This window comes from Capra hircus, chromosome 16 (assembly GCF_001704415.2).
Source record: "Capra hircus breed San Clemente chromosome 16, ASM170441v1, whole genome shotgun sequence".
In the NCBI taxonomy this organism is placed as follows: domain Eukaryota; kingdom Metazoa; phylum Chordata; class Mammalia; order Artiodactyla; family Bovidae; genus Capra; species Capra hircus.
The window spans coordinates 62,738,798-62,765,022 of NC_030823.1; the positions used below are offsets into that span (position 1 = coordinate 62,738,798).

Consider the following 26,225-nt stretch of genomic DNA (forward strand, 5'->3'; position numbering starts at 1 on the left):
TCTCCTCCCTGAAAAGGGATATTGCAACTCTCACTACTTTCCTTTTGAAGAGAAATTTAAAATGAAGCTTCTGAAAGTATAATGTATGTTAAAAGGAAGATGATTTAACCAGAGAAAAGAATATTTAAATGTGACTGTTTCATCTGTAACAGTGACTACACCAATAATTTTGATTGACTTCTGGCTGGAAGTTTTGATTCTTGTTGTGGTAGATTCTCAGATGTTCTAAATTGAGGCTATGCTCGAGAGTAGTCAGTGTTTAAATCGTTAGAAAAAATAAGCAGGCACTTGTGTCTGGGAGCTCAGGGTTGTTCACAGATAATCGAGGGAGATTGTGAGATTGCATACATCTTAGGTATGTGGTGGGGGGCACAGGGTAATCAGAAACGCAATAGCAAGTCCACGCACCACCCATGAGAAATGAAGGGACGTGAAGAACACAGACTTTGGTCTCTAAAAGACAGTGTGTAGAGCATGCATTTCCATTCCTCTGCACAGAGGGTGGGGGGGGGCGGTGAATGAAAAATGAAGAAGGGGCACGTTCGTTTACCCTTATCTTATGAAGGCATCTGCTCACAATCAGTCGCTTGTGGAGAGAGTGCCAGCTGGCAGAGCGTTCTCATGATGTAAATTGTCCATCCGCTCAGAAGAGCAGAAGTACAAGGAGGCCTGTGTGAAGGACTGAATTCCTACCCGGAGGACAAGGGAGGGAGGAGCTCGCAGAGATCTACGTGGGATTGACTTGCCTTTTCCACTTTATTTGCAGTTTTCAGCATCATTTTTTCCTGCCATCCCAGCGGTTGCTGTGGAGTTTGCCTGTCAGTTTTCCTCCTTTCACTGCTTTTGCTCATTAAGTCTCCACGTGGGGTGGATCTGAGAGGGGGCATCACTGGAAACCCGGTGCTCCTTTTCCCAGGGGTGCTGTTTTTCTTGTCTTTCTGCTTGACTGGTTCGTTTTTGTGGGCTAACATTATTACAGATTTGACTTTTGAAATGCATTAACTCTTCATCTCTTCTTCTTTTAATTGCTGATCTTTTTTGCCTATTCATTTGAAATAATATTTTCCTATGAAATAATAAATCTAGGTTTCAAATGGATTTGAATTGTTATTAATCTTAAAAAAAAATGTCTGAATAGACTTCCTCCTTCCATATTTTACGAGACCATAGAGAAAAAATTCAGACATCCTTGGGCCAGTTGTTTTTTTAACATAGTATGCCTTGCAGAAAAGAGGTAGACAAGATTTTAGTATAATTTTTTGTTTTTGTATTCTTTGATTTCTTAGAGCAGGATTGGCAGACGTTTTCCGTAAAGGCCACATAGTAAATATTTTAGGCCTGCAGTGTCTCTCACAATTGCTCAGCTTTGTCCTTATAGCCAGAAAGTAGCCATCGACAAAGTGCAGTGAGTGGGCATTTATTGACAAAAATAGGTGATAGGCTAGAGAGGGTCTGTGGACTACAGTGTGATCAGCCTTAGATTCAAAACTACTGAAGTTGTGTCCTGAGGCTTGATTCTGGAGGGAGATGAGATCAGTCACCTCCAAGAATTTCCAAAACAGCAAACACACGCTATAGATCAGATGTGAATGATAGGGGAGAATTTAAAATCCAGAGTATTAAGTCTGGATTTTTAAAGTGTTAAAATTCTTCAGTCAATCTCACCCCCCACCCCACCCCGCCCCCCTGTTCTCTCTAATAGCAATGTGAATGTCTGGTACTTTACTCTTAAGCATATATATATTTTTTAAAAATAAATACCTGAAATTTCTTCTCTGAAAAGTAAATATTTCCACATTGGTCTTTACCCAACAGAATGTAACACTCTCCCTGAAAATGCCAGCACTACCCGACACAGACTGGGATTAAACAAGTCTAGGCTTCTAGACAAAGAAGAAAAAGTGTTTTCTTATCTTTTTGAGTGTACTGAAGCAGAAGTTAACTCTTTGCTTCCAGATTTGTTCTTGCCATTGAGAACTGTTGGTGGTCTGTCCTTTTATAAACTGTTAAGTAATTGTTGGGAGGAGGAAGAAGGGATGGAAACTAGAGGGGTCAGAGAATTTGGATTACAGAGAGTCTTGACCTGATTACAGAGAATCAGGTCCCTGGTGGCTCAGACAGTAAAGAGTCTGCCTGCTATGCAGGAGACCTGGGTTCAATCCCTGGGTCAGAAAGATCCCCTAGAGAAGGGATGGCAACCCAACTTCGGTATTCTCACCTGGAAAATCCCGTGGACGGAGGAGCCTGGTGGGCTAAACCCCATGGGGTCACAAAGAGTCAGACATGACTGAGTGACTAACACACAAACACATCTCCACGAGAAGAATAGCGCTGTGAAACCTCTAACAGTAGGTGGGGTTTCTTAAAATTGAATGTTTATTTCTACTTGTCTGGGAAATAGGGCCTTGAGGAAACAAGTTGAATGATAGAGGACACTGGCATGGAGAAGAATGTTGTAGAGCTTGGGTTCACCTGGTCCAGTCACCTCAAGCCTTCTTGGCTATGGAGTGAGCAGCCCCTGTGTAGTTTAATGTCTGTGTCTGCAAGAAGATAGACCGCTATTACTCTGGTTCACTGCTCCTGCCTGTACAGTTAACACTTGCAGTAAATTTCACCTTATAATACATGATGTGAAAGTGGAAGTCCCCACTCCTGAGTGCCAGAGTTCATTCTACAGTGTAGCACAGGGGGCAGAACCTTTCCTTCCTAAAGCTTTAAAGGGTGAGAACCAGGATGAGGTGTGTTTATAGTAAGTATTTTTTCAAATGTACATAAAAACCACCTATGGTAATTTTTTTTTAATGCAGATTTGGGGAATTCACCCTAAACCTACCAAAATGGAACTTCTGGGGATGAAGCTTAACAGTTTTCATTTTCTCAGAAATTTTCTGATTGATTCTAACAGCTAGTCTGGTACCTTACTGTGGGCTAGGTTATGAGACCGCTGTAGCAAGAAAGTCTCCATTTGGGCTGGCTCTACTGGGGAAGGCCTTCCAGAGCTCCTGTGGTCTTTGAACTGTTTGGGTACCAGATTAAGTTTCTAAAAAAGTTTATTCTGGTATAGTTGATTCATAATGTTGTATTAATTTCTGCTGTACATCATAGTGATTCAGTTATACATGTATATACTTTGTTTTTAATATTCTTTTTCATTATGGTTTATCACAAGATATTGGATATAGTTCCCTGTGCTATACAGTAGGGCCTTGTTGTTTATCTATCCTATATATAATAGTTTGTACCAGATAACTCTTTTTCAATCTAGGTACTTAGTGATCCTGTTAATTCCGTTATTTCTTCTTCCTTGAGAGAAATTTTTGGAAAGGCTCAAAGAACTTCACTGTGCACCAGAGTAGGTCTCTTTTCCTCCTCTAATCCATCTGCATAACACTAGAGATGATCCTTACTGTTCAGTGTAAATTCAGCTGCTGCACTGGATCAATCCCATCACCATAGCATGTACTGTCTTCCTGGACAAGAAAGTGATTTCTCCCTGAACCCTCTCTTCTCCCCTCTGTTTACCACCCCATTTCTTCCTAGCAGAATTATTTGGAAAAATGTCTTTATTAGATGTCTCCAGTCTCTGTCCTCCCCACCCCCTCCACATTCTCTGGCTTTCATCCCTGTCATTCTGCCAGTCCATCTGCTGTCAAGGTCAGCAGTAATCAGTGAAATCCAGTGGCCAACACTCCGTTTTCATCTTTCTCACCTTTTCAGAACCATTTGACTCAAGTCGATCATTCTTTTATTCTTGAAAAGTTTTTTTTTTTTTAAACTTGGCTTCTGGAATTCTGCTCTGTTGATTCTCTTTCTGCTTCAGTGACTGTCCCTCTTGAGTCTCCTGTGTTGAATCCTCCCTACCTCCCCCATCACTGAAAGTTAGTATGTCCCAAGACCCGGTTGTGTACCTAGCAAGTCATTCTGTAGGTGTTTTCATCTCATGCCGTCGCTCTCAGGACTGTCTGTTTGAGTCATGACTTTCAGATTTCTCTCTCTAGCTTGCACCTCTCCTTGAAATCCAGACTTGTATATCTTAGTGGCTGACTTGAAATCTTTACTCAGATGTTTCATTAGCATTTCAAACTTAAAATATGCAGAACTGAACTCCATCCCTACACTTGTTCTTACCCTGTTCTTTGCTGTCTCAGTAAATGACAGCTTGATCTTCATAGCTGCCACAGCTTACACCCCATGTCCAGTCCATCAGTAACTGATCTGGTCTCCCCTCAGAATGTAGTCAGAATCTGATCACTGCTTGCTGCCACCACCCTGGGATACGCTGCTGTTATCTCCAACCTGGGAGATTGCAAAACCCCCCAACTAGCCTTGTCTCTCTGTACTCCCCTCCATAGTCCTGTCAGTAAAGGAGCCAGAGTGAGCCTTTAAACGGGTAGTGAGATCGTATTACTCCCTTGTGCAGAATCCTCCAGTGGGTTTTCATCTCACTCAGAGGCAAAGCCAGTGTCTTATAGTGGCCTAAAGGCTGGCATGCTCGGCAGTCTCTCCCTCCCCTCAGCTTCCCTGACCTCATGCCCTGTCCTTTCCTTCTAGTTCACTCTGGCCACACTGGCCTCTTCATCTTCCCTGGAACGGGCCAGCGCACCTGCCTCGGGGGTGTCCTTCCTGGCGTGTTCTTCCCCCAGATGTCTCCTCACTTTATGCTTTCCCAGAATGTCGCCTTATCTGCATCGGAGAGGCCATCTCTGACACTGCGTTAAATACCACTCCGTTCCCATACTTTCTGTCCCTTGTTCGTTCTTTATCATGTCATTTACCATCTGACACACAAGATTTTTGTTTTTATTTTTTGTGTTTTTATTTCTCCCTTACTCACTCCCACTCCCTACTGCATTGTAAGCCCCACTAAGTCGGGACCTTGGCGTCTGCTTTTCTGCTGTAGCCCCAGTGCCTGGAATAGTGCCTAGGACAGTGGCATCGTAGGTGCTCAGCAGGTATTTGAGGAATGAATGGGAGAGTCTGGACTTGCAGTTATTAACACAGGTTATGGCTACTAACTGATCTAATAGGTGACTGTGGTAAGAAATTACACTATTGTGAAAACCGAGAAAAAAATTTTAGTACTTAAGATATTTTATGGTATTTGTAATTGTTTCTTCCATTGAGGACAGATACAAATAGTTTATGATCTGGAGGCATAGAGAGCTGAGTTCAAGATTTAAACTGGAGAGTAAGAGGCATTCTAGCAAAATGAAGGACTGGGTTTCTAAATAGCTTGTCATGATGGACTGTCACTTAAATTCACTTAGCAAATAGTTATTGAATGAGTAAAAGTACACTATGGGTTAACTTTCTGTGATTTTTTTTGTATGTAGGGAGGGTTTATTAGAAATCATCTTGGTCTGTGACTTTACCATTATGACTATATTAGAATCTCTTATTTTTGCCAGTCAGATTTTCTCTCTACTGTTTTAAAGTTCTTCAGTCTTCTGCTAGGGATGGTAGTTAAAAATAGTCAGATCTCAATAGTGTACAGATGTCACAGAACAAGAGATAGCTACCCATAAAACTGGTGTCATTTTTCCTTATCATGTCTTGAACAATTAGACATCTTTTTCATGTCTTAAAAAATATTGGTTTTAAAGTATGGGTTTTATTTATGGAACTTATATTTCATTGCCTGTTTATTTCCTTATTTCTTTGCTATTATAATTAACCACTTTCTTTGTGTGATTCCTTTAAATCTTCCACATCACTCAGTTCCTTGCAGTTTAGAACTCTGATGTTCGTCAGAGTGGATTTTTTTGCCTCAGCTTGGACGAGTGGGAGTAAATGCTGGCTTCATTCCTTTCTCTTGGCTCAAGGATTTCAGGCATGCTTGTGACCTACTAGCCTGAATTAGGGCTGGTATTGAGTCTGCAAGCATGAGGTTTGGGTTAATAAGTCATATGCCCAGTTCTTGGCTTGAAATTTTGCTTGCGAATCTTGTCTCTTCAGGTAACAGATTCAAATAAAATGGTAGGATATACAAATCGAGATACATTTATCTGATGTTTCAATAAAGGAAAACATCTGTGACCTCTAACAGTAATTTGCACCTATTTTGAAATTACCTTCCAAAAGTGTTTGATGTTCTAGTGTTCAGTTAAGAATTCTCTCTGTCCGCGTAACAATTGTATGATGATTCCTTATTTATTTAGTGTGTAACACAAATCAATTTCGACCCTTCAATTTGCTGAAGACTATGTAGCAATTTTGGATATTACCGTTGGGGAACACAAGCAGGATTTTAGTTTTTGAGGATTGCTATACTAAGTTAGTGCCCATGGTCTTATTCAGCAATCACGCTAAGTAGAAGTTTAGCAGGTGATAGGGAGAGAGTAAAACTGTCTTGTTTGCCTTGAACTTTAAATTTGGTCCTTTAGGGAAAAATCTAGTTTCCCCAAGAGATTATGGGTTTATTTTCTCCCAAATCATACCAATCCATTTTAAAACTTGAGTTTTCTCCTTAGCTTTATTGTTATAGCCATACCATTATTTCTAATACATAGCCTGTGGTAGAGAATTTTATTAGCTTTTTAAAAAATTCTAAAATGGTTATCTTCACTTGGTCTGTTTTCCCTGCCTGCTTTGTTGCGTTTCCCATGGCAGCTTGGAATGGAAACTGTGTTCCAGCACTATCATCTCAGCATGTCTTTCTGTCATGACAGGGGCTCGTATGTGATGGAATGTGCCTTCTGCGTGTACCTGGAAATTTGAACATTTTGTTTATTCATTTGAAAGGGATGCTTTCTCCAGTTGTGGATGCTCTTGCATTTGTGTTAATAAATTCGGTGAAAGAACGACTGTTTCATAGGGAACTGTAAAGATGACTTGTCCTCCTTTGTCAGTTGTGCTGATTCAGATGTAGTTCCTGTAGGATTGTCTCCTTACGCTGTTGACATTTAGCTGGTTGACAAGAGAGAGGACATACAAAAAGAGCACTAAAATTTAAGGGACAGGAGTGGGATAATCAGTTTTTAAAGACAATCTATTTTGAAGATGAGAATTGAGCCACAGAAACTAGCCTCTCAGCAGGCAATTAGGGCTGAGTCCCCTAACAGTTGGATTGACTCCGTGTACCCAGATCACCCCCCAACACATTCTGTCTGTGCTTGATGGTTCCTCTCCATGCTTTCTGATCACCCATCTGTGTCCACTTGAGGATCCCACATTCAGCATTAACTTGGCCCTGGGTCATCTTGATTGGCGAGGCCGTATTTGTACAATCTGTCTGCTGAGGTGGAACAATAACAGCTGGTATGCAGCTGTACACGTTGTCCTGGGAACTCCTATTTCAGCCAGCAGTTATCCTAACAAAATTGGAAACGTTTTCAAGTAGTTGTTTTCTGCGACTACTGTTTGTGTTAACTGTTTGGAGACTCCCGTCTAGTAGCTTAAACATCTCCCATCTCTAATCGACTTTCTGTGCTACAGCCTCATTAAAGTTTCGTATTCCCAGGTGGCCCTAGTGGTAAAGAATCTGCCTGCCAATGCAGGGGATGCAGGAGACGTGGGTTTGATCCCTGAGTTGGGATGATCCCCTGGTATTGGAAATGGCAACCCATTCCAGTATACTTTGCCTAGAAAACTCCATGGACAAGAGGAGCTGGCTGGCTACAGTCTAGAGCGTTGCAGAGAGTCGGATATGGCTAAACACGTGTGCATGTCTATCTCAGATCAAGGAGAGAGCATATAAGAACAGCAGTGGGTCGGTGACTCCTCATATGATGCTTCAGAATGAGCTCGTTCTCCTCTAGTCCAGGCCATGCAAGGGCATGTTGAAAGTTCGTGCAGCTCTGTACATCCATTGTCATTCATTACTTCTCTGTAAGGGACGCTATTGCACAACTTCCCGTGGAATTCTCTGAGCCGCACATAACAGAGAAGCATTCATGTTCCGCCGCAGTCAGTACTTGACTCCAGTTCTGAGACAGGAACGGTTTCTCCCCAACTCAGAGAGATTAGAAATACTTCACCATGGAGGAGGCTGATGCAGAATTCCTCGGCTCGACCCTGTGTGGACAGAGGCTGGATTCTCGTTGTCCAGGCTGTGGTCCCTTCCTCTCTCGATCCCTTGGCCGCACGCACTGTAGGGTTCAGAGCAGGAAGTGTTGGTTAGCTTTGTGTGCTTGGGTCTGAACATCTGCACTTGAGTCTTTTTGTTTATGGAAGGAATGTGGCAGCGAGGGGTGAGGGTGGGAGGCAGCAGAACATTCAGAAGCTAAATATTTTCTTGAGGGTGTGTATATCCTGGGTTAGTCTTCATGTGCGTGAAGGCGAGGTGAAGGGAGAAGACCTTCTAAGCTGTATAGTGGCTGGAATACTTTCCAGACAAGATCTTACTGATTTTCTTCATTGCTTTGCTTGGCTCCTTTACTTTGAAGTCATATTGTCTACTTTTGTGTGCCCCCACATTATGAAGATATTATGGTAGCTGTCCTTGGACTGGAAAAACGGAGACCTCGTCCTCTTTTTCTGTTAAGTGGTAGATGAGTGAGACCGTCTTTCTCTGTCTACTGTGAAATGAGTAGGATGGACAGATAAGGAGCAGGGAAGTATAATGAGAGAGAGTGTGTGTGAACAAGCGTGTGGCAGGTCTCAACTGTAGTTGTTTAATGAAATAAAAACTGGCTCCTAAGTTTTCAATTCTTGATTATTCATGATGACAGGTAGTTCCAGATAACACACAATGTTCAAGCCGTGACTATTCCACTCCACTTTCTGTATTTACTTTCTGATTTGTTTATTTTGGGAGCCACCCCTCGAGGCATGCAGGATCCCTGACCAGGGATCACACCTGTGCCGCCTGCAGCGGCAGTGTGGAGTCTTAGCCACTGGACTGCCAAGGAAATCCTTGAAGTAACATCAGTCCTCCTGCACTGTCCATCCATTGCACCTGTATGTACAGTGGGAACGAAGTGCTTCTCTAGAAAATCCCACCTCCTCGAAGTTGGCCGTGCCCTTACCTGGCAGCCTTGTCTCTGTCCTGCGTGTCTTCTTTCTCTCCTGTTAGCTTTCTGCTAGTTTCTGTCTTGGGTCTCCATTCTCTTCAGATATTCCCCACCTAACATTCTCCACAGGCTTTGCCCTCAGCCCCTTAGCAGGTACCTTTGATTGTCACTGCACAGAAAAAATAGTCATCAGTTTGAACACTTTCAACTTCCATCCCCTGATGCGGCTGCTGCTGCTGCTAAGTTGCTTCAGTCATGTCCAACTCTGTGCGACCCCATAGACAGCAGCCCACCAGGCTCCCCCATCCCTGGGATTCTCCAGGCAAGAACACTGGAGTGGGTTGCCATTTCCTTCTCCAATGCATAAAAGTGAAAAGTGAAAGTGAAGTCGCTCAGTCGTGTCCAAGTCTTCGAGACCCCGTGGACTAAAGCCTACTAAATCCCTTGCTTTTGCACTCAGGTAGAAGGCAAGGCGCAGGCTTCCTCCCATATGGAGCCAGTCCTTTCACAGCGCTGAATCACATTCTCGTTTCCCAGCCTCGTTTCTACAGTCTTTGCCTTTCTGCTGGCTGGAGCACAACAGCAGTGTCTCCTTGTATCTTCTGTCACCTTAAAGGGAGGCATCTTCCCTGGCCCTGTACCCCTCCAGCTGTGTGGTCTTCTCTTTCTCCTCCACTTGATCGAGATGTCAGACCAGGTCGGCTGCCCTCACTGTGTCTGCATTTCCACCACCTGTCTGCCATGGGTTCTCAGTTCTCGTTCAGTAAGATCCCTGCCAGTGGAACTATCCTCACTAAGCGCAGCGGTGACCTCTTTTTTTTTTTAAATATAAATTAATTTATTTTAATTGGAGGCTAATTACTGTACAATATTGTCGTGGTTTGGCCGTACATTGACATGAATCTGCCACGGGTGTACCTGTGTTCCCCATCCTGAACCCCCCTCCCACCTCCTTGCGGTGACCTCTTTGTGGCTTGAAGCTAGTGGATGCTTCTTAGTCATTATCTTACTTGACTCGCTCAGCAGATTTAAACACCACTGGTTATTTATTTCCCTCTTGGCGTCCATGATATTTGTACTCTCTGACTTGCCCTCCTCCCTCTGGTCGTCCTAGTCCCCTCTGTCACTTCTTTTTCTGGCTGTGCTTTAAATGTTGATGTTCTTCAGCATGACCCCAAAAGTCACCTCTCTTCTCACTCAGCACTCCTGCCCTCTTTGGTCGCAGCCATGGCACGTCTTCATTATCCAACTGTGAGCTAATGAGTCCTAGATCTTCTTTTAACTTTTGAAAAACTAAAAAAAAATTTATTTTGGCCACACTGTGGGGCATGTGGGATCTTAAGTTTCCCGACCAGGGATTGAACCCGCGACCCCTGCATTGAAAGTGTGGAGTCTTAACTGCTGAACCACCAGGAAAGTCCTTGAATCCCAAATCTGTATCTCCATCTTAGATGTCTCTCTTGGGCCTTCAGATCATTCACATCCAACTCCCTACCAGACGTTTTTTTTTTTTCCCTTGTCTCGGTGACCATAGACACCTTAAATCTTGCGTATCCAAGATAGAACGCATCTCCCAATCATGCCCTCCTCTCCTGCCTCCAGTTTTGCTTAACCTCCTTTGTTATCTGTTGCAGTGGATGGTATGGTATGTCTCTCCATTTGGTTGTTTTTAAACTAGGAAACTGAATGTTATTCTTTTTTTTTTTTTAATTTATTTTTTTAATTTTAAAATCTTTAATTCTTACGTGCGTTCCCAAACATGAACCCCCCTCCCACCTCCCTCCCCATCCTACCGCCTTACAGAACACGTAGAAGGAACTTCAGCAATGAAACTGAATGTCAGTAGGGTAAAAGTAGACAAGGCAATTGGAAATGACTTCTGCTTCCCTCCATCAGTTACCAAATTATTATGGATAGTGAGGTCTGCTGACTACATGTCTGAGAGACTGAGCATGCACGCACACAGCTGCATGTCACCCAAGTCCATTCATTTCTCTCTGCTCCAGCTCTCCCTGACTGAGTGCAGCCACTGTTGGCCAGGACTACTGCCGCATCTTTCTAACAGTTCTTCCCACCTTTAGCCCTGTCCCTTCTAACCTAATCTCTACACAGTGGCCAGAATGATCTTTCTAAAAATCAAACGTGATCATCCATTTCTTGACATAAATCCCTCAGTTGGCTTGTCAGTGGGATTGAAGTTGCTCTTTAGCATGGCCTCAGGCCCAGCATGCCATGCTTGCTAGCTGCCTTGTCTCCAGCCACCCTCCCCAGTCCTAGCTGTACTCCACCCCTCTGTGTCCTCTGTTCTTTCATACATCCTGTTCCATCTGCCTGGACAACTGGTCTCCATTGGCCTAGCAAATCCCTCTGCATTTCTCAGGTCTTGGGTTTAGATGTCACTTCCTCTCGAAAATGTTTCTTGACCTCACAAATGTGGGTGAGGTGACTTTCCTCCAGGCTCCCCAAACCTCATGTCCTTCTCCGTCATAGCATTCATCACATGGAATTGCAGTGGTCAGCATCCACGGCTGGGTTGGCCGCAACACCAAAGGTCATACATGTGTCCATCTCGTCATGTGGAATGTGGGAGCCTCCTTTCCAGATAGCCACAGACTGCCACCTCTTTCAGCCGTAGCTAAAAGTTAGAATGAAAAAAGCACCTCTGAAAATGAGGCGTGGGGAGACAGGGCCAGTGCCAGCAAGCTAGGCTCCTTCAGAGCTCAGTGCTAGCAGAGTTGCTTTTCTAATGTTCCATGCCGACGCTGAGTGACCGCATATCCCTGTTTCTTTCAGCGTGTGGCTTTGTGGTGCAGATGTTTGTCTGGGACACTGGATACCCAGATCCATTTCGCCTTCTCTCCTTTGATCTGTCCTCTTGCAGATTGGGTTGCTAAAGAACAATGAAATGGCAGAAATGTAGACAGAATAGAAAAGCAAGGGTAATCTGTAGTCCAAAGATTAGTAAGCCTTTGAACATCCCAAGCCACGTACTCATGAACTAAATTGTTTTACCATTCCAGAATGTTTTAGATAGTCTCTGGAATGCCATTGATACTGTATTATAACCTCGCCCTCATTCACAGGTGGCTTCTTTACATTTTTGACACGGTAGAGAGATACAGGTTCAATTTGCATTCTTTTAACAGGAGTGTTGTAAGCTGTATTTGCATGGCCTGTGTCCAAAGTGTTGCAGTGCTTCCTAGATAAAGGGTCCAGGTTTGTGTTATATTCTTTGGCAACTGTATCAGGTAGGCCCTTGTGCAATCAGGCTCTTGTGTGTGAACATCTCCAGGATCCTAGTTCAGGAATTGTCCTCTGTACTGTATTACAGTAATGCTTTCTATTTGTATGCTTCTGCTGTTTAGTTGCTAAGTCATGTCCATCTCTTTGTGACCCCATGGATTCTAGCCCACCAGGCTCCGTGGGATTTTCCATGGCAAGAATACTGGAGTGGGTTGCCATTTCCCTCTCTCGAGGACCTTCCCAACCCAGGGATCAAACCCAGGTCTCATGCTTGGCAGGCAGAGTCTACCACTGGGCCACCTCTGATAATGGTACTGAGAAACAAGCCAGCTGGCCTAGTGTTCAACCAACGTAATGCTACCAAAACCCTGAAAGCCTTAGCACTTATATCTCAGACTAGATTGAAGAGACAGTTGTCTTTAAGCTCCAATTTCATGACTATATATACAGTTATATATATGAATATATATATACAATTTCATGATTATATATAAAATTCAGGATATATGTATATTATACATACTCTGTATACAATTTTATAACTAATCAAGTATATGCAGATACGCAGAATCTTAGTTTGACCTTCCAGCAACTCTTTGAGATATGTGGCTCAGGGGTCATCACTCTCATTTTTTTTATTTTTGAAAAAAATTATTGATATATAGTTGATTTATAATATTGTATTAATTTCTGCTATACAGCATGGTGATTCAGTTATATACATATATTCTTTTTCGTATTCTTTTCCATTATGGTTTCTCACAGGATATTGAATATAGTTCCCTGTGCTATAAGTAGGACCTTGTTATTTATCCATTCTATACGAAATAGTTTGCATTTACTAATCTGAAACTCCAAATCTTTCCCTCCCCAACCCCCACCTCCCCCTTGGCAACCACAAATCTGTTCTCTATGTCTGTATTATCCTCATTTCTACAGAGCAGAAAGTGATGGAGAAAGTACTAGAGATCCCACAGCTAGTAATTGAGGAGTCAGGATCTGTACTTTGGTCTTGCATTGCCCAGTCCTGTGTTTTTTTCCTTCATGCATACATCTTTATGTTCAAGATCTTATGTGTGTGAATGCATTTCATGTATATGGGTACAGTTAAACCCCTCTTTTAACATCTGGACCATAGAGTCAGATTTGGCTTATCTGATCAGTTTTATCCTGGATAAAGCTGACTTGAAGAAGAGAGCATGGATGTGCAGCCCATACTTCCCCACCCAGGTTGAACTCACCCACTCAGTCCTGGATGGAGTAGCAGGGTGCCAGCAGGCCTCCCCGACCCGGCGGAGGAGGGGTGCTCTGAGGAGTGAGGGAGAGGAGGGGGGCCCCGGCTGCAGAGAGGAGAGAGTTGAGGAGATTCCAGGCCACACACGAGCATCACTCCTCCCCGGGGGTGAGTGGGTGTGAGGAAGTGAGACAATGATAGAAGTCTCTCCTCAACACTTGTGGGAGTGCAGGAACCCCTCCACTCCAGGTCCTGGAGGAGGGTTCTTCCTGGGAAGTTGATTCACACAGAAGAGACACCCTGTTTCTGACATACCTTGTCCCCCGAAATATACAACATGGGTCTGAGCGGGTAGGTGTGCCCCAGAAAACCTTCTTGACAAAACCTGATGGGAAGACCCATTTGTGAATGAATGGCGTTTAAAACCAGTTACACATTATCTTTTCTTTTTTTTACGATTATTTTAATTGGAGGTTGATTACAGTATTGTGGTGGTTTCTGCCATACTGCACAGTATCTTTCTTGCCCACCTGAAGTCCTGCTGGCCAGCACCCACACTGGCCCAGCCGTCAGACCATGTTCTGGCGCTGCCAGACCCAGTGACTGGGCTCCGAAAGGCCTGACAGCCCGTTGACTCCTGCTCCTTGCTGCTGTTCCCTGCTCGGCACTCATGTCCCATATATTCTCTTCTGAATACAGCTTTTTTAAACTGCCTTTCTCTTCTCTGTCTCTCTCTCTTTTTGTCTCTGTTCAGTGACTGGAGAAATTTTTTTTTCTTTATTCCTACTCAACTCCTGACCTTATCTCTCAAATTTCTCTTCCAGAATCTGGTAAAGAAAGAAAGATTAGTCTTGATGATACTCTTCTTGCATCAAGAAGAGAAATTAAAATGCATAAAGAATGAGTTTTTGAAAATCTTGGAAGTACCCAGAAGAAAGCTAGCAAATATTTTCTTTTCTGCCTTTCAATTAAGCTTTTGTAGAAGCAACAGCATTGAGGATAAAATGCACTTTTTCACTCAATTTTACTTTCATTTCACAGTATAAGTACATAATATATACTGTCAGTTTTCATGGGAAGCAAAATTTCAACAGCATACATCATAAATGGGCTTTTACAAGCCAGCTTCTGAGCCCAGCCATAACGCATGTCTGTGGGAAAAAACACAGTTTCCAGGCTGAGAATGGCCTGTCTGGCACAGCCAACGTGTCGTGCGTTCTGGAACACTCTTAGTCTAGTGTGCATAGGGTGGTTTGTATCCCCTTTCTTTGTTGAGTTCCAGAGCAGAGTGGGAATAGCGGAGGGTTCTTCGCTTCATCCACATGACTTACAAACATCCACGTGTTTGCCCCAACAGGAAAAGCATTTGACATCACATACGTGCGCCTCAAGTTCCACACCAGCCGCCCGGAGAGCTTCGCCATTTACAAGCGCACGCGGGAAGATGGGCCCTGGATCCCTTACCAGTACTACAGCGGCTCCTGCGAGAACACCTACTCGAAGGCAAACAGGGGCTTCATCCGCACGGGAGGCGACGAGCAGCAGGCCTTGTGCACAGATGAGTTCAGCGACATTTCTCCTCTCACCGGGGGCAACGTGGCCTTTTCAACCCTGGAAGGAAGGCCCAGTGCCTACAACTTCGACAATAGCCCTGTGCTGCAGGTAGGCACCCAGAGCTTGGCCTGGTAGCCGCTGAGTTGTTCCACATGCAGGGCGTGGGAAGATCATCATAGTGGGGGCCCGCAGGCCTGCTTTTGGAGTAAGGGTCAGGACAGACAGCTGGACTTTATTCTGCTCTCCTGTGTACTCATAACAAATGAGGAGAGTAGTTTCGTTCCTGCTGCCCCACTGATGTTTGTTCTTGTGTTTGCGTGCACATGTATCCTGGGATGTAAACTTTACAGATACTTTGAAATGCTAAGCAATTTTAACTTGCATCTCTGTACTTGCAGTGGAAATATTTTGGTCCTTTACCTTCCTTTTGAAGGAGGGTATTTGAATGAATCTGCTGGGTTTTTTTGGGTTTTTTTTGTTTGTTTGTTTTTAATCTTGTCTTACCTCTTTGATTTGACAAAATACAAAAAAAAAAAAGACTTACCTTTTAATGTTGGCAAGAGGGAACAACTGAAATAAGATGTCTAAGAACTCTACCTTCCTTTGCTGTTTTTTAAAAAGCTCTTATTTCTCCTTGGCTGTGCTGGGCCTTCGTTGCTGCGTGGGCTCTTCTCTAGTTGTGATGAGTGGGGGCTACTCGCCCTGGTGGCGTGCAGGCTTCTCACCGCAGTGCCCTCTCTTGCTACTGGGCATGGGCTCTGGGGCACGGGCTTCAGTAGTTGCAGCACGTGGGCTCAGCAGCTGCGGTTCTTGGGCCCTGGAGCACAGGCTCAGTACTTGTGGTGCACGGGCTTAGTTGCTTCCTGGCATGTGGGATCTTCCGGGATGAGGAATCCAACCCCATGTCTCCTGCATTGGCAGGTAGATTCTTTATCACTGAGCCACCAGGGAAGCCCCCTTTATTATTTTACAAGGAAATTTTGGTTGTCTGGCACTGTTGCCAATCATTATGAAAACTCTTCATCACCTAAAGGCACTGGTTTTTATGTCGAGATGTGAATTTAGCTATCCAGGTGTAGTGCTTAAGGATGGTGATAGAAGCTTGTCCCTCGGTGGCAATCGATTCAGAGAGTGTTTTTTTCATAAATTCTGTGTGCCTGTTCCTCATGCACTACAATTTGGAATCTTTCTGTATTGCTTAGATGTCTGTGACCATTTCTTATGTTCTGGCTATTGATTTTGGAAAGGCGGATGAGTGTCCTGCCATCCTCAGCACATTGACACCAATCACAGATGCTTCCATCACATGGCTGAAGCTAACATCTAAATGGGGGCAGCCCATATTAATTTGCTGTGACTGGATGTGGGTTTGCAAGTGCTACATATATTTTATGAAGAGTTATTGTGACTTCTAAGTAGGGAATGCCCCTGTTTTTCTGGGTGTTATGCCTTTGTAGCCTCATCATTCTCTCTCTTTGGAATTTTTTATGTTCAAGGACTCTTTGTCTAATTTGGCTGTGTGGCTTTGGACAGTGGAAAAAGACAAGACTATATTCTGTCTGAGTCCAGTTCCTCCCTTCCATTGTACGTCTTGATTTTGGTAAACTCTGAGGGTTCTGGTGAGCAGTGAGTATGTTTGCAAAGGCCTTTCAGAAAATTTCTTTCAATGGCAGGAAGATGTATTCAAAATAAATGGCAGGAAGAATAACTGACTCTAGTAGATGAAGAAACAGATTACCTACGGGAGAAATGATCTACAAATATAAAATTTTTTTAAATGTTTAATTGGAGGATAATTGCTTTACAATGTGGTGTGGGTTTCTGCTGTACAACAACGCAAATCAGCTATAAGTATACATATGTCCTCTCCCTCTTGAGCCTCCCTCTCACCCCTCCTTTCCCACCCCTCTGGGTCCTCACGGAGCACTGAGCTGAGCCCCCTGTGTTGCACAGCAGCTTCCCACGAGCTAGCTGTGTTAGGCATGGTAGTGTATGTACGTCAGTGCTACTCTCTCCATTCCTCCCACCCTCTTTTTCCCCTGCTGTGTCCACAAGTCTAAGTTGATCAACTGGCGTATGTTTCCTGGCTTTGATTCTTTATACACAAGTTATTATATTTTACTGTCCTAGAGAGGAACCATGTATTCAGTAGGAAAAAGCAGTGAGGTAATGTGACTGTGGTTCTCTCGCCCCATTGCTGACGGTATGCCTTGTCAGCTTGTCTTAAATCAGTTCCCCAGCTATAGGCGCTCCGATGTTTCTTACTCTTCGCGCCTCAGAAACTCGTAAGACTAAATGTGACAAAAGGCTGTGGGCATTCGCAATAGATTTGGTCACTTAGTATCATTATGCAGAAGCATCAGTTATGTGTCTCTGGATGTAAGAGCTCTGACTCTGATATACAGCTACCAAGGAAGGGTAACTGATCTGACCAGTAGCCGATCTGACAGTGAGGACAGAGGCAGATGGCTCCTACCCTCATTGCTCCTTGAGCCTCCCTCTAAAAGCTGTGTGATCTCTCAGAAACCTTCCTGGTTTCAGTGTTGAATATTGCTGAGCATGTAGTGATTTATAATAATGATTAGCATTTATTATAGCACTTACTATAGTGTGCCATAGTGTGCCAAGGGTTGTTCTAAGCCCTTTAGATACATTAAATATATTAACACATTTAACTCTCCTAATAACTCTATAAGGTAGACACTTTTATTATCTCCATTTTACAGATGAGGAATCAGAGGCCCAGAAAAGATAAAATCACTTGCCCCAAGTTACACTGTTTCTAGCCACTAAACTGGGATTCAAAACCTAGAAAGTCTAGTTCTAGAGTCTGTTTTCTTTAAGATGCCAATTGTGAAGGAAAAAGTCTGAGATTCAGCTCTTGAGAAGCTTTTATTCAAAAAAAGCCGTGATAAAGTTGAAGCCTGTCGAAGATACAAGCGCTAAACACAGAGATCTGTTCAGCTATTTACACTACAGACGACTAAAAGATTCCTGACATTGTGACCGTGAGTGGGAGTTGTTATTGGAGTTCCAAGTTTGGATATGGTGAAATCACCATCTCTTCTCCTTTCTAATTATACATGGAGGCTTCACGGAGATTAGCCTTGATGAGCTCTCTGTGTTGTATCTGCCAGGTGTTTGGCATGGTGTAAGCAGTGATTCTTAATCAGGGGTGTGCCTCCCTGTCTCACGTGAAGCCTTCTGAAAACAGATGCCTTCAGCTCTGCACTTGGCTTGTTACGTCTCCGCTGGTGATGCTGAGATGCAGTCCCAGGAGAGAACTAAAAGTGGGCGTGGCATCTTTGGGTCATTACATGTAATACACCACTCTAAAACTTCATGGTTTTAAACAGCCTTGATTTCTTGTTTCCCATGAATCTGTGTTGGCCTGAGGTCACTCCCTGGCCAGTCAGCTGGGATGGGAGCTGGGTTTATCTTCTCCCTGTCATCTTACGTCCTCAAGGAGGCTAGACTAGGCTTCTTCATGTGATGGTGAAAGTATTCAAGAGGGTAAGTCGCAGGGCACACATATATATCAGTCTTCTGCCGGTGCCACGTTCACTGCTGTTTCTCTGGCCAAAGCAAGCCTTTTGCCTACCTAGGATCAGCGTGAAAAGGGAATACACAGGGCTTGGACACTGGCAGACATGGTTCCTCGGGATCATTGTTACAATTACTCCAGATGTAAACATCTGACTAAAATTAGCTCAATGAAAGGGCATTTATTATAAGCACTCAGATCTCATAAAACCTAGGGGAAACTGTATAACCTTCCTTCTTGTCCTCTGCCATTATGATAGACCTGCCATCTTGATCAGTTGTAGTTTCTACCAGTCTGCCCATTTGCTTGTTGTTCAGTGGCTAGGTTGTGTCCAACTCTTTGCCTTCCCATGAACTGCAGCATGCCAGGCTTCCCTGTCCTTCACAATCTCCTTGAGTTTGTTCACACTCATGTCCATTGAGTCAGTGATGCCATCCAACCATCTCATCCCTTGCCGTCCCCTTCTCCTCCTGCCCTCAGTGTTTGCAAGCATCAGGGTCTTTTCCAGTGAGTTAGTTCTTCACATCAAGTGGCCAGAGGATTGGAGCTTCAGCTTTAGCATCAGTCCTTCCAGTGAATATTCAGGGTTGGTTTCCATTAGGATTGACTGGTTTGATCTCCTTGCTGTCTAAAGGACTCTCAAGGGTCTTCTCCTTGGTGAATGTTAATATGAGCACCAAGTATATGCTAACCAGCAGTGAAATGCAGTGAACAAAAACAAAAAAATTCCTGCCCTGTGGAGTTTATAATCTGATGTGGCAGTGGTGGGGTGGGCAGGTGGTGGTGATGGAAACAGACAATTTTAATAAAATTGTGATGGGAAATAGGAAGTTGGAAGTAGTGATGGTGGAGGCAATTTTAGATAGCATGGCCAGGGAAGGCCTCACAAGAAGCGACATTTGGGAAGGGTCAGGACAAAAGAGTACGTCTGATTGGTTCAGGCCAGTGGAATGATCGATTGCTTTGGAATGTGTCTCCCAGATCTGTCAGGAGTGGTTGGGGTAAAAGGGAAAGGGAGATGGAACAAGATGGGCAGGAGGAGGCAATGACCAGCATATTGAATGCGGTTGTGGCGCTTTGTGAACTCTGTTGGCTTTCTCTAGGCTGGCTTTGGGGTGTAGATATAGAGTGGAGAGACAGGACGTGTGTATTGAGTACCTAATGTATGCTGAGTATTGAAAAGCATATTTCATTTAAGCCTTTCTACAGCCTTGTGAAGAAACTAGTATTGTTTCTGCCTTGGGGGATTCTGAGTGGTGAAGTAACAGCTTAGATCCAAGAAGGGAAAAGTCAAGGAGAAAAATAAAAGGATATTAAAGGAAGTCTTTGAGTAGTATAATAGAGTTAATGCCAGAAGAAGACTTAAGTTAAATGACACATTAACTGTTTAGAAGATTTCGTCACATACATGTCTCTTATATTCAGTGCCTTTACCATCTTTTCTATGTTTTTATTTTCTGGCAGGAATGGGTAACTGCCACTGACATCAGAGTAACTCTCAATCGCCTGAACACTTTTGGAGATGAAGTGTTTAACGACCCCAAAGTTCTCAAATCCTATTATTACGCAATCTCTGATTTTGCTGTGGGTGGTAGGTAAGTAAGCCATTAAATAACCTTGAAAGCCATAAAAGCTTTGATGTAGGAGTGAATGTAGCCACTTATTTACAACAGCTTTAGTAATGTTGTTAGACCTCATTATCCTGGAAACAAAGCAACTAGGTTTTCTAAAACCTTGTCCAGTCAACACATTCAGTTCAGTCGCTCAGTCCTTTCCAACTCTGCGACCCCATGAATCGCAGCACGCCAGGCCTCCCTGTCCATCACCAACTCCCGGAGTTCACCCAGACTCATGTGGATCGAGTCAGTGATGCCATCCAGCCATCTCATCCTCTGTTGTCCTCTTCTCCTCCTGCCCCAAATCCCTCCCAGCATCAGAGTCTTTTCCAATGAGTCAACTCTTCGCATGAGGTGGCCAAAGTACTAGAGCTTCAGCTTCAGCATCAGTCCTTCCAATGAACACCCAGGACTGATCTCCTTTAGGATGGACTGGCTGGATCTCCTTGCAGTCCAAGGGACTCTCAAGAGTCTTCTCCAGCACCACAGTTCAAAAGCATCAATTCTTCGGCGCTCAGCCTTCTTCACAGTCCAACTCTCGCATCCATACATGACCACTGGAAAAACCATAGCCTGGACTAGACGGACCTTTGTTGGCAAAGTAATGTCTCTGCTTTTCAATATGCTATCTAGGTTGGTCATAACTTTCTTTCCAAGGAGTAAGCGTCTTTTAATTTCATGGCTGCAGTCACCATCTGCAGTGATTTTGGAGCCCCCCAAAATAAAATCTGACACTGTTTCCACTGTTTCCCCATCTATTTCCCATGAAGTGAAGTGCAAAGCCCTATGACAGGCACTGTAAAGCTACTGAGAAAGTGTGGGACTGACACTCACCTTCTGAGAAGGACCTGACCTTCTAGGATCCTGCAGGTGAATGAGGCAGGCGCTATATGAAGGCGTGAAAAGTTAAATACTAGTATAGCCACATGCTTTAGATAAAGAGATACCATATGTCAGAGAATGCTTACAGGACAGTCAGGCTAGAGAAGCAAATCGAACCTAAGCTGGGCCTCAAAGAATAGGTAGGGTTTAGATAAGGAGAGAGGATGTCTGGATTGGGTACAGGAGGATGGACATGTCATGAGCAAAAGTTTAGAGTTTAAAGAATCTAAATCTCCTTGATGGAAGGAACATCTTACATGAATTTGTAGAGTTGTAAACCAGAGAGAGTTTGATAGCCAGAGACCTCAGACAGTGGGCCAAGAATCTTGGACTGACTTCTGCTTGTATTAGCCTATGAAGTCTCCAGAGCAGAAACATGATTTTTGTATGCTATGTTCCTGGTATGGGATTGATGCTGAAGGGAAGCTGATGGAAGCTATAAGCAGTGAGCAATCATATACTCTTTTGGAGTAGGGCTCTGATATCAGAAGATGAGCTGCAGGCAGAGTGAAAGTAGAATATGATTGAGAGAATTTTAGATTCCTGTTATGATCATCTAGGTGTTAGGTGACAAATGCCTGACACTGGGGTGGTGACAGCAGGGTGGAGAGGAACATTTAAGTGCATTTTGTGAAGAAAGAATTATCAGGATTGTAGTCAGAGAAGACTTGGAGGTTTAGTGATCAGGAGAATGGTAATAGCAATTTACAACAATATAAATGGAGAAGAGCTCATCTGGTGAGATGGTAAGTAAATTCAAGTATAAAATGTAAAGCTTTAAGTCGTGGAGGACATTACATTTGTGTAGCAGTCAGGGACAGAAGCTTGGAAGAAAGAGGCAAGCTGGGGATATAATTTGGGATTCCTCCTAGCGTGCTGTAGATATTTCAGAAGTGTTTGAGTGTATTATTAAGTGGTGCCTGAACGGACCGCTGTCTTTAAAGAGTGAGCGAGGGGCACGGCAGGGCAGCAGATACTCATGGGGATTTCTGCAAGTCCTTATTGTTCTAGGGCCTTCGTCTTAGGGATCCGTCAAGGATTCTTACCCCAACAACCCGAGGGAGTGTCTACCAGAGAGCCATATGGTGGTGTTGTGGCTGGCTCTTGCTGTCTCCAGATGAGAATGCTTTAAAATCGTGATGACAGATAACTGCTGACATTTATTGAGTTGTATATGCCCGTATAATCCTGGGCACATAAAAAGAGCAACCTCTTGATCTCAGTAACTCTATGAAATAGACATTATTCTCATTCTTCTCTTACAGGTAAGGCACTGGTTAAGTGACATCTGTAAGTCACAGGCAGCCTGGCCTCAGAGTCCATGTTCTTTTTTTCTTTTTTTCAATTGCAATATAATTGCTTCACAATGTTAGGTTAGTTTCATTGCACACAAAGTGAATCTGCCGTATGTATACACCCGTGTCCATGTTCTTTTTTTTTTTTTTTCAATTGCAGTATAATTGCTTCACAATGTTAGGTTAGTTTCACTGCACACAAAGTGAATCTGCCATATGTATACACCCGTGTTCTTCTTAACCACTACACTTGGCTTCTTCTTGAAACACACACATTTCACTTCAGGAAAGGGTCCTACAGATGTCCTCAGAAATTGTCAAGGACTTTGTTTTTATGCCCAGTTAATGCTCCAGCCCCAGTTAAATAAAGCTACCTTTTTTGGTCAGGATTTTTCTTCATAACTAAAAACACAGCCATTACTTAATCTTGCTCAGCTCCTCAGTTTACAGTTGTGCTTGGTAAACTCAGAAACATTCGGAGGTTGCTGTTCATTCTCCGTGAACATCCTTTCTCTGTGTCCAGTCAGCTCTTTCTAGCTGTTTCTTCTTTTGAGTGTCTCTTCTCTCCCCAGGTGTAAGTGTAACGGACACGCAAGCGAGTGTGTGAAGAACGAGTTTGACAAGCTGGTGTGTAACTGCAAACATAATACTTATGGTGTAGACTGTGAAAAGTGCCTTCCTTTCTTCAACGACCGGCCATGGAGGAGGGCGACCGCCGAGAGTGCCAGCGAGTGCCAGCGTGAGTGCCCCGGCTTCCGTCTGCTGAGCTGTCTCGAGGACTTTGGAGGGCGGGGGGAGTGGGTGACTTCCTTTGATTCTTCCTTGAGAGGAAGAGCCTGCAAGGCAGTGCTTCTTCCATAATTTGAGCATGTATATATATATATATATATATATATATATATATAACCTGCAGGCACATCAGAGGAGAATCATAGATACGTGGAATTGGCCATAAACATAAACTTGCAGGTTTTCTATTTCCTTAAGGAGCATACTAAACAGAATGGGAGCAGCATGTTCAAGGTCTGGCCTTTTTCTTAGTTCTAAATACTGGGCCAGTTCAGTTGCTCAGTTCAGTTGCTCAGTTGTGCCCGACTCTTTGCAACCCCATGAACTGCAGCACGCCAGGCCTCCCTGTCCATCACCAGCTCCCGGAGTTCATTCAGACTCACGTCCATCGAGTCAGTGATGCCATCCAGCCATCTCATCCTCTGTCGTCCCCTTCTCCTCCTGCCCCCAATCCCTCCCAGCATCAGGGTTTTTTCCAATGAGTCAACTCTTCGCATGAGGTGGCCAAAGTATTGGAGTTTCAGCTTTAGCATCATTCCTTCCAAAGAAATCCCAGGGCTGATCTCCTTTAGAATGGACTGGGTGGATGTGTAGCCTACACTAAAACATGGTTTTTCTAGTCTTTTCTTTGTTGCTCTTTAAAATATTCTTCTTCCTTCCAGTTCTTATTTCTTCAGACAACCAAGGTTGCTGGTCCACATTAGTCAGGTGTGATGAGAAGTAGACTAAGACTACCATCAAAAGATTGTTTATCAGAATTATTTTTTCTTTATCTCTCTAGAGAGTGAAATACAGAGAATTTTTGTACTTCCCTTGTGCAGAGGCGAGAGGCTTTGAGAGGAAGAGTAGATCCAAGTACTCTTAGGAAGAGAGAAAATGAAACAAGATTATACATTGTTTATTCCTTCATAAATGTCTTGGTTTATTCTGAAGAGATAGAGAAAGGAATCTTAGGAGAAAAATCATGAAACTGTGTAATCATGATTTGCCAAGGACTTAAAAAATAAGACACTTTTAAAGCAGCTATAACTTTCTTCTGTCCTTATAAATATTCCTTATCATACCTTCTTGGAAATAAAGGGACTAAGAAGGAAGACACTCTGAACTTGCAGGAATTATTGGCAGAAACCTTGAAAAGGGACCAATGTCTTGACTTAGGACTGTTTCCATTAGCTGCATACAGCACATTTTCATCTTTTCTTTTTTCAGCAAATCCCTGATTTTTAGGTGAGTTTGATAGCCTCCTCCTCTAGTGTTCCTAAGCCCTTGAACTTCTCTACATCTTTTACTAAACTGTAACATCCAGTGTTAGAAGCTACATGATAAAGGCTGATAAAAAGTGATTTCTCCTAAGATGTGGCATCTAAGTAGATACACACGTGTTTGAACAGTAATCTGCTTAATGATGTCATATTTTGAGCCTATCAGGGAACGTTATGAGAAAAACGAGTGTAATATGATTGCCAGCTTCCCACTGGCAGATGAACTGAAGACAGCTAACAAGGCTTCGATGAGGAGCTAAGTCGGGTTGCTTCCCTTGGAAGTCCCATCAGCACCATGACCCCTCAGAGAGAGAAGCTCCTGGAGTGGGGGCCGTACTACAGTGTTGTCAGGTGCTGGGGGTAGGGAAGAGAAGATGACAGCTGTCTTCTCTTCTCAGCTGGTGATGAGGGAGTCACAGCATCTTCTTTAGTGGGGGCTTAGGACAGTGTAGACATGGGGGTGGTTCTGCCTCGTAGACTCCAGGCAGCAGACCATTTAGGTGCTATAAGCTGGGCTGCTTGTGAGATAATCTAGGGAGGCTGGAGAGAAGAGAAAATAGCTGATGAAGAAGGGAATGGGAGCTTTTAAAATTACTTAACTCTCTAATTCTTGATGCTAGTGATTCAAGTTCCTAAAAAATTTTCAAGTATAACACTATAAAAGAACTAATGGAAAGGCAGGGAGGAGAAAAAAATAGATACGTTAAAAAAATTTTTTAAACAAGTTCCTGCTGTATCTGAAATCAAATAAAATTTTATTTTTATTTAATAGTCAAAATACTATCTGTACTTGGGGCAGAATCAATAATTTGAAAAAAATCATGTTAATGCAAGTATAGTAAAGATTTTCAGTGACTGTAGATACTTGTTCTTAAAATATGGTTATGTCCTATAGGGACTATAGCTGCTTAACAGATGACCCACTGGGTACTGTGGCTTCCCAGTAGATAGAGGCATCTAGTGGGTCTAGATTTCCCTTCTAGTGGATTTACTTTCCAGTGCATCTAGATTTCCTGCTTCCTTTTACAGAAGTACGTATTGTACCCAATATGGCTCAGATCACCCCAGTCTCAGTATGCAAGTAATCTGGCATTTTGAAATGCATTAGTGGCATTCAAATACATTAGTGGCTAATGTATTTGAATTGTCTGAGCCCTAAAATGGTAAACTGATCCCTTGTGCTTGTACTCGGTATTAAAATGAAGGATAAAGACTCTGAAAAATTGTAATTTGACTTGGCTTTTACTTGATGCTAAAGCTGAAACTCCAGTACTTTGGCTACCTCATGCGAAGAGTTGACTCATTGGAAAAGACCCTGATGCTGGGAGGGAGGGATTGGGGGCAGGAGGAGAAGGGGACGACAGAGGATGAGATGGCTGGATGGCATCACCTACTCCATGGACGTGAGTTTGAGTGAACTCCAGGAGTTGGTGATGGACAGGGAGGCCTGGCGTGCTGCAGTTCATGGGGTCGCAAAGAGTCGGACACAACTGAGTGATTGAACTGATACTACTATCTGGAGATTCCCAAGTACAGGAATTAGTTATATTTTAAAGAGAAAATTACTCTGTTGTGTCCGACTCTTTGCGACCCTCTGGACTATACAGGCCGGAATACTGGAGTGGGTACCTTTCCCTTCTCCAGGGGATCTTCCCAACCCAGGAATTGAGCCAGGTTCTCCTGCATTGCAGGCAGATTCTTTACCAACTAAGCTATGATGGTACCATTTTTGATAAGGATGAACATTTCCTGGTAAGCTGATAACCTGACTATAAACACTTTATTGACAGACATACTTTTTTCGTTTTTTTAAAATGAAAAGTGTATCTGGTGGTCATTCTACTACCTACCACCT

The 26,225-nt window shown here is 43.4% G+C and overlaps 1 protein-coding gene across 1 annotated transcript in view; it reads left to right on the top strand.

The window, feature by feature from the left end:
• The window catches only part of LAMC1 (laminin subunit gamma 1), a 121,744-nt gene that overhangs the window by 59,815 nt on the left and 35,704 nt on the right, over positions 1-26,225 (top strand). Inside the window, exons 2-4 of the mRNA XM_013970343.2 lie at positions 14,786-15,090; positions 19,991-20,121; positions 22,892-23,058. Of these exons, the coding sequence (XP_013825797.2) occupies positions 14,786-15,090; positions 19,991-20,121; positions 22,892-23,058 (603 nt within the window). The remainder of the gene's footprint in view (positions 1-14,785; positions 15,091-19,990; positions 20,122-22,891; positions 23,059-26,225) is intronic.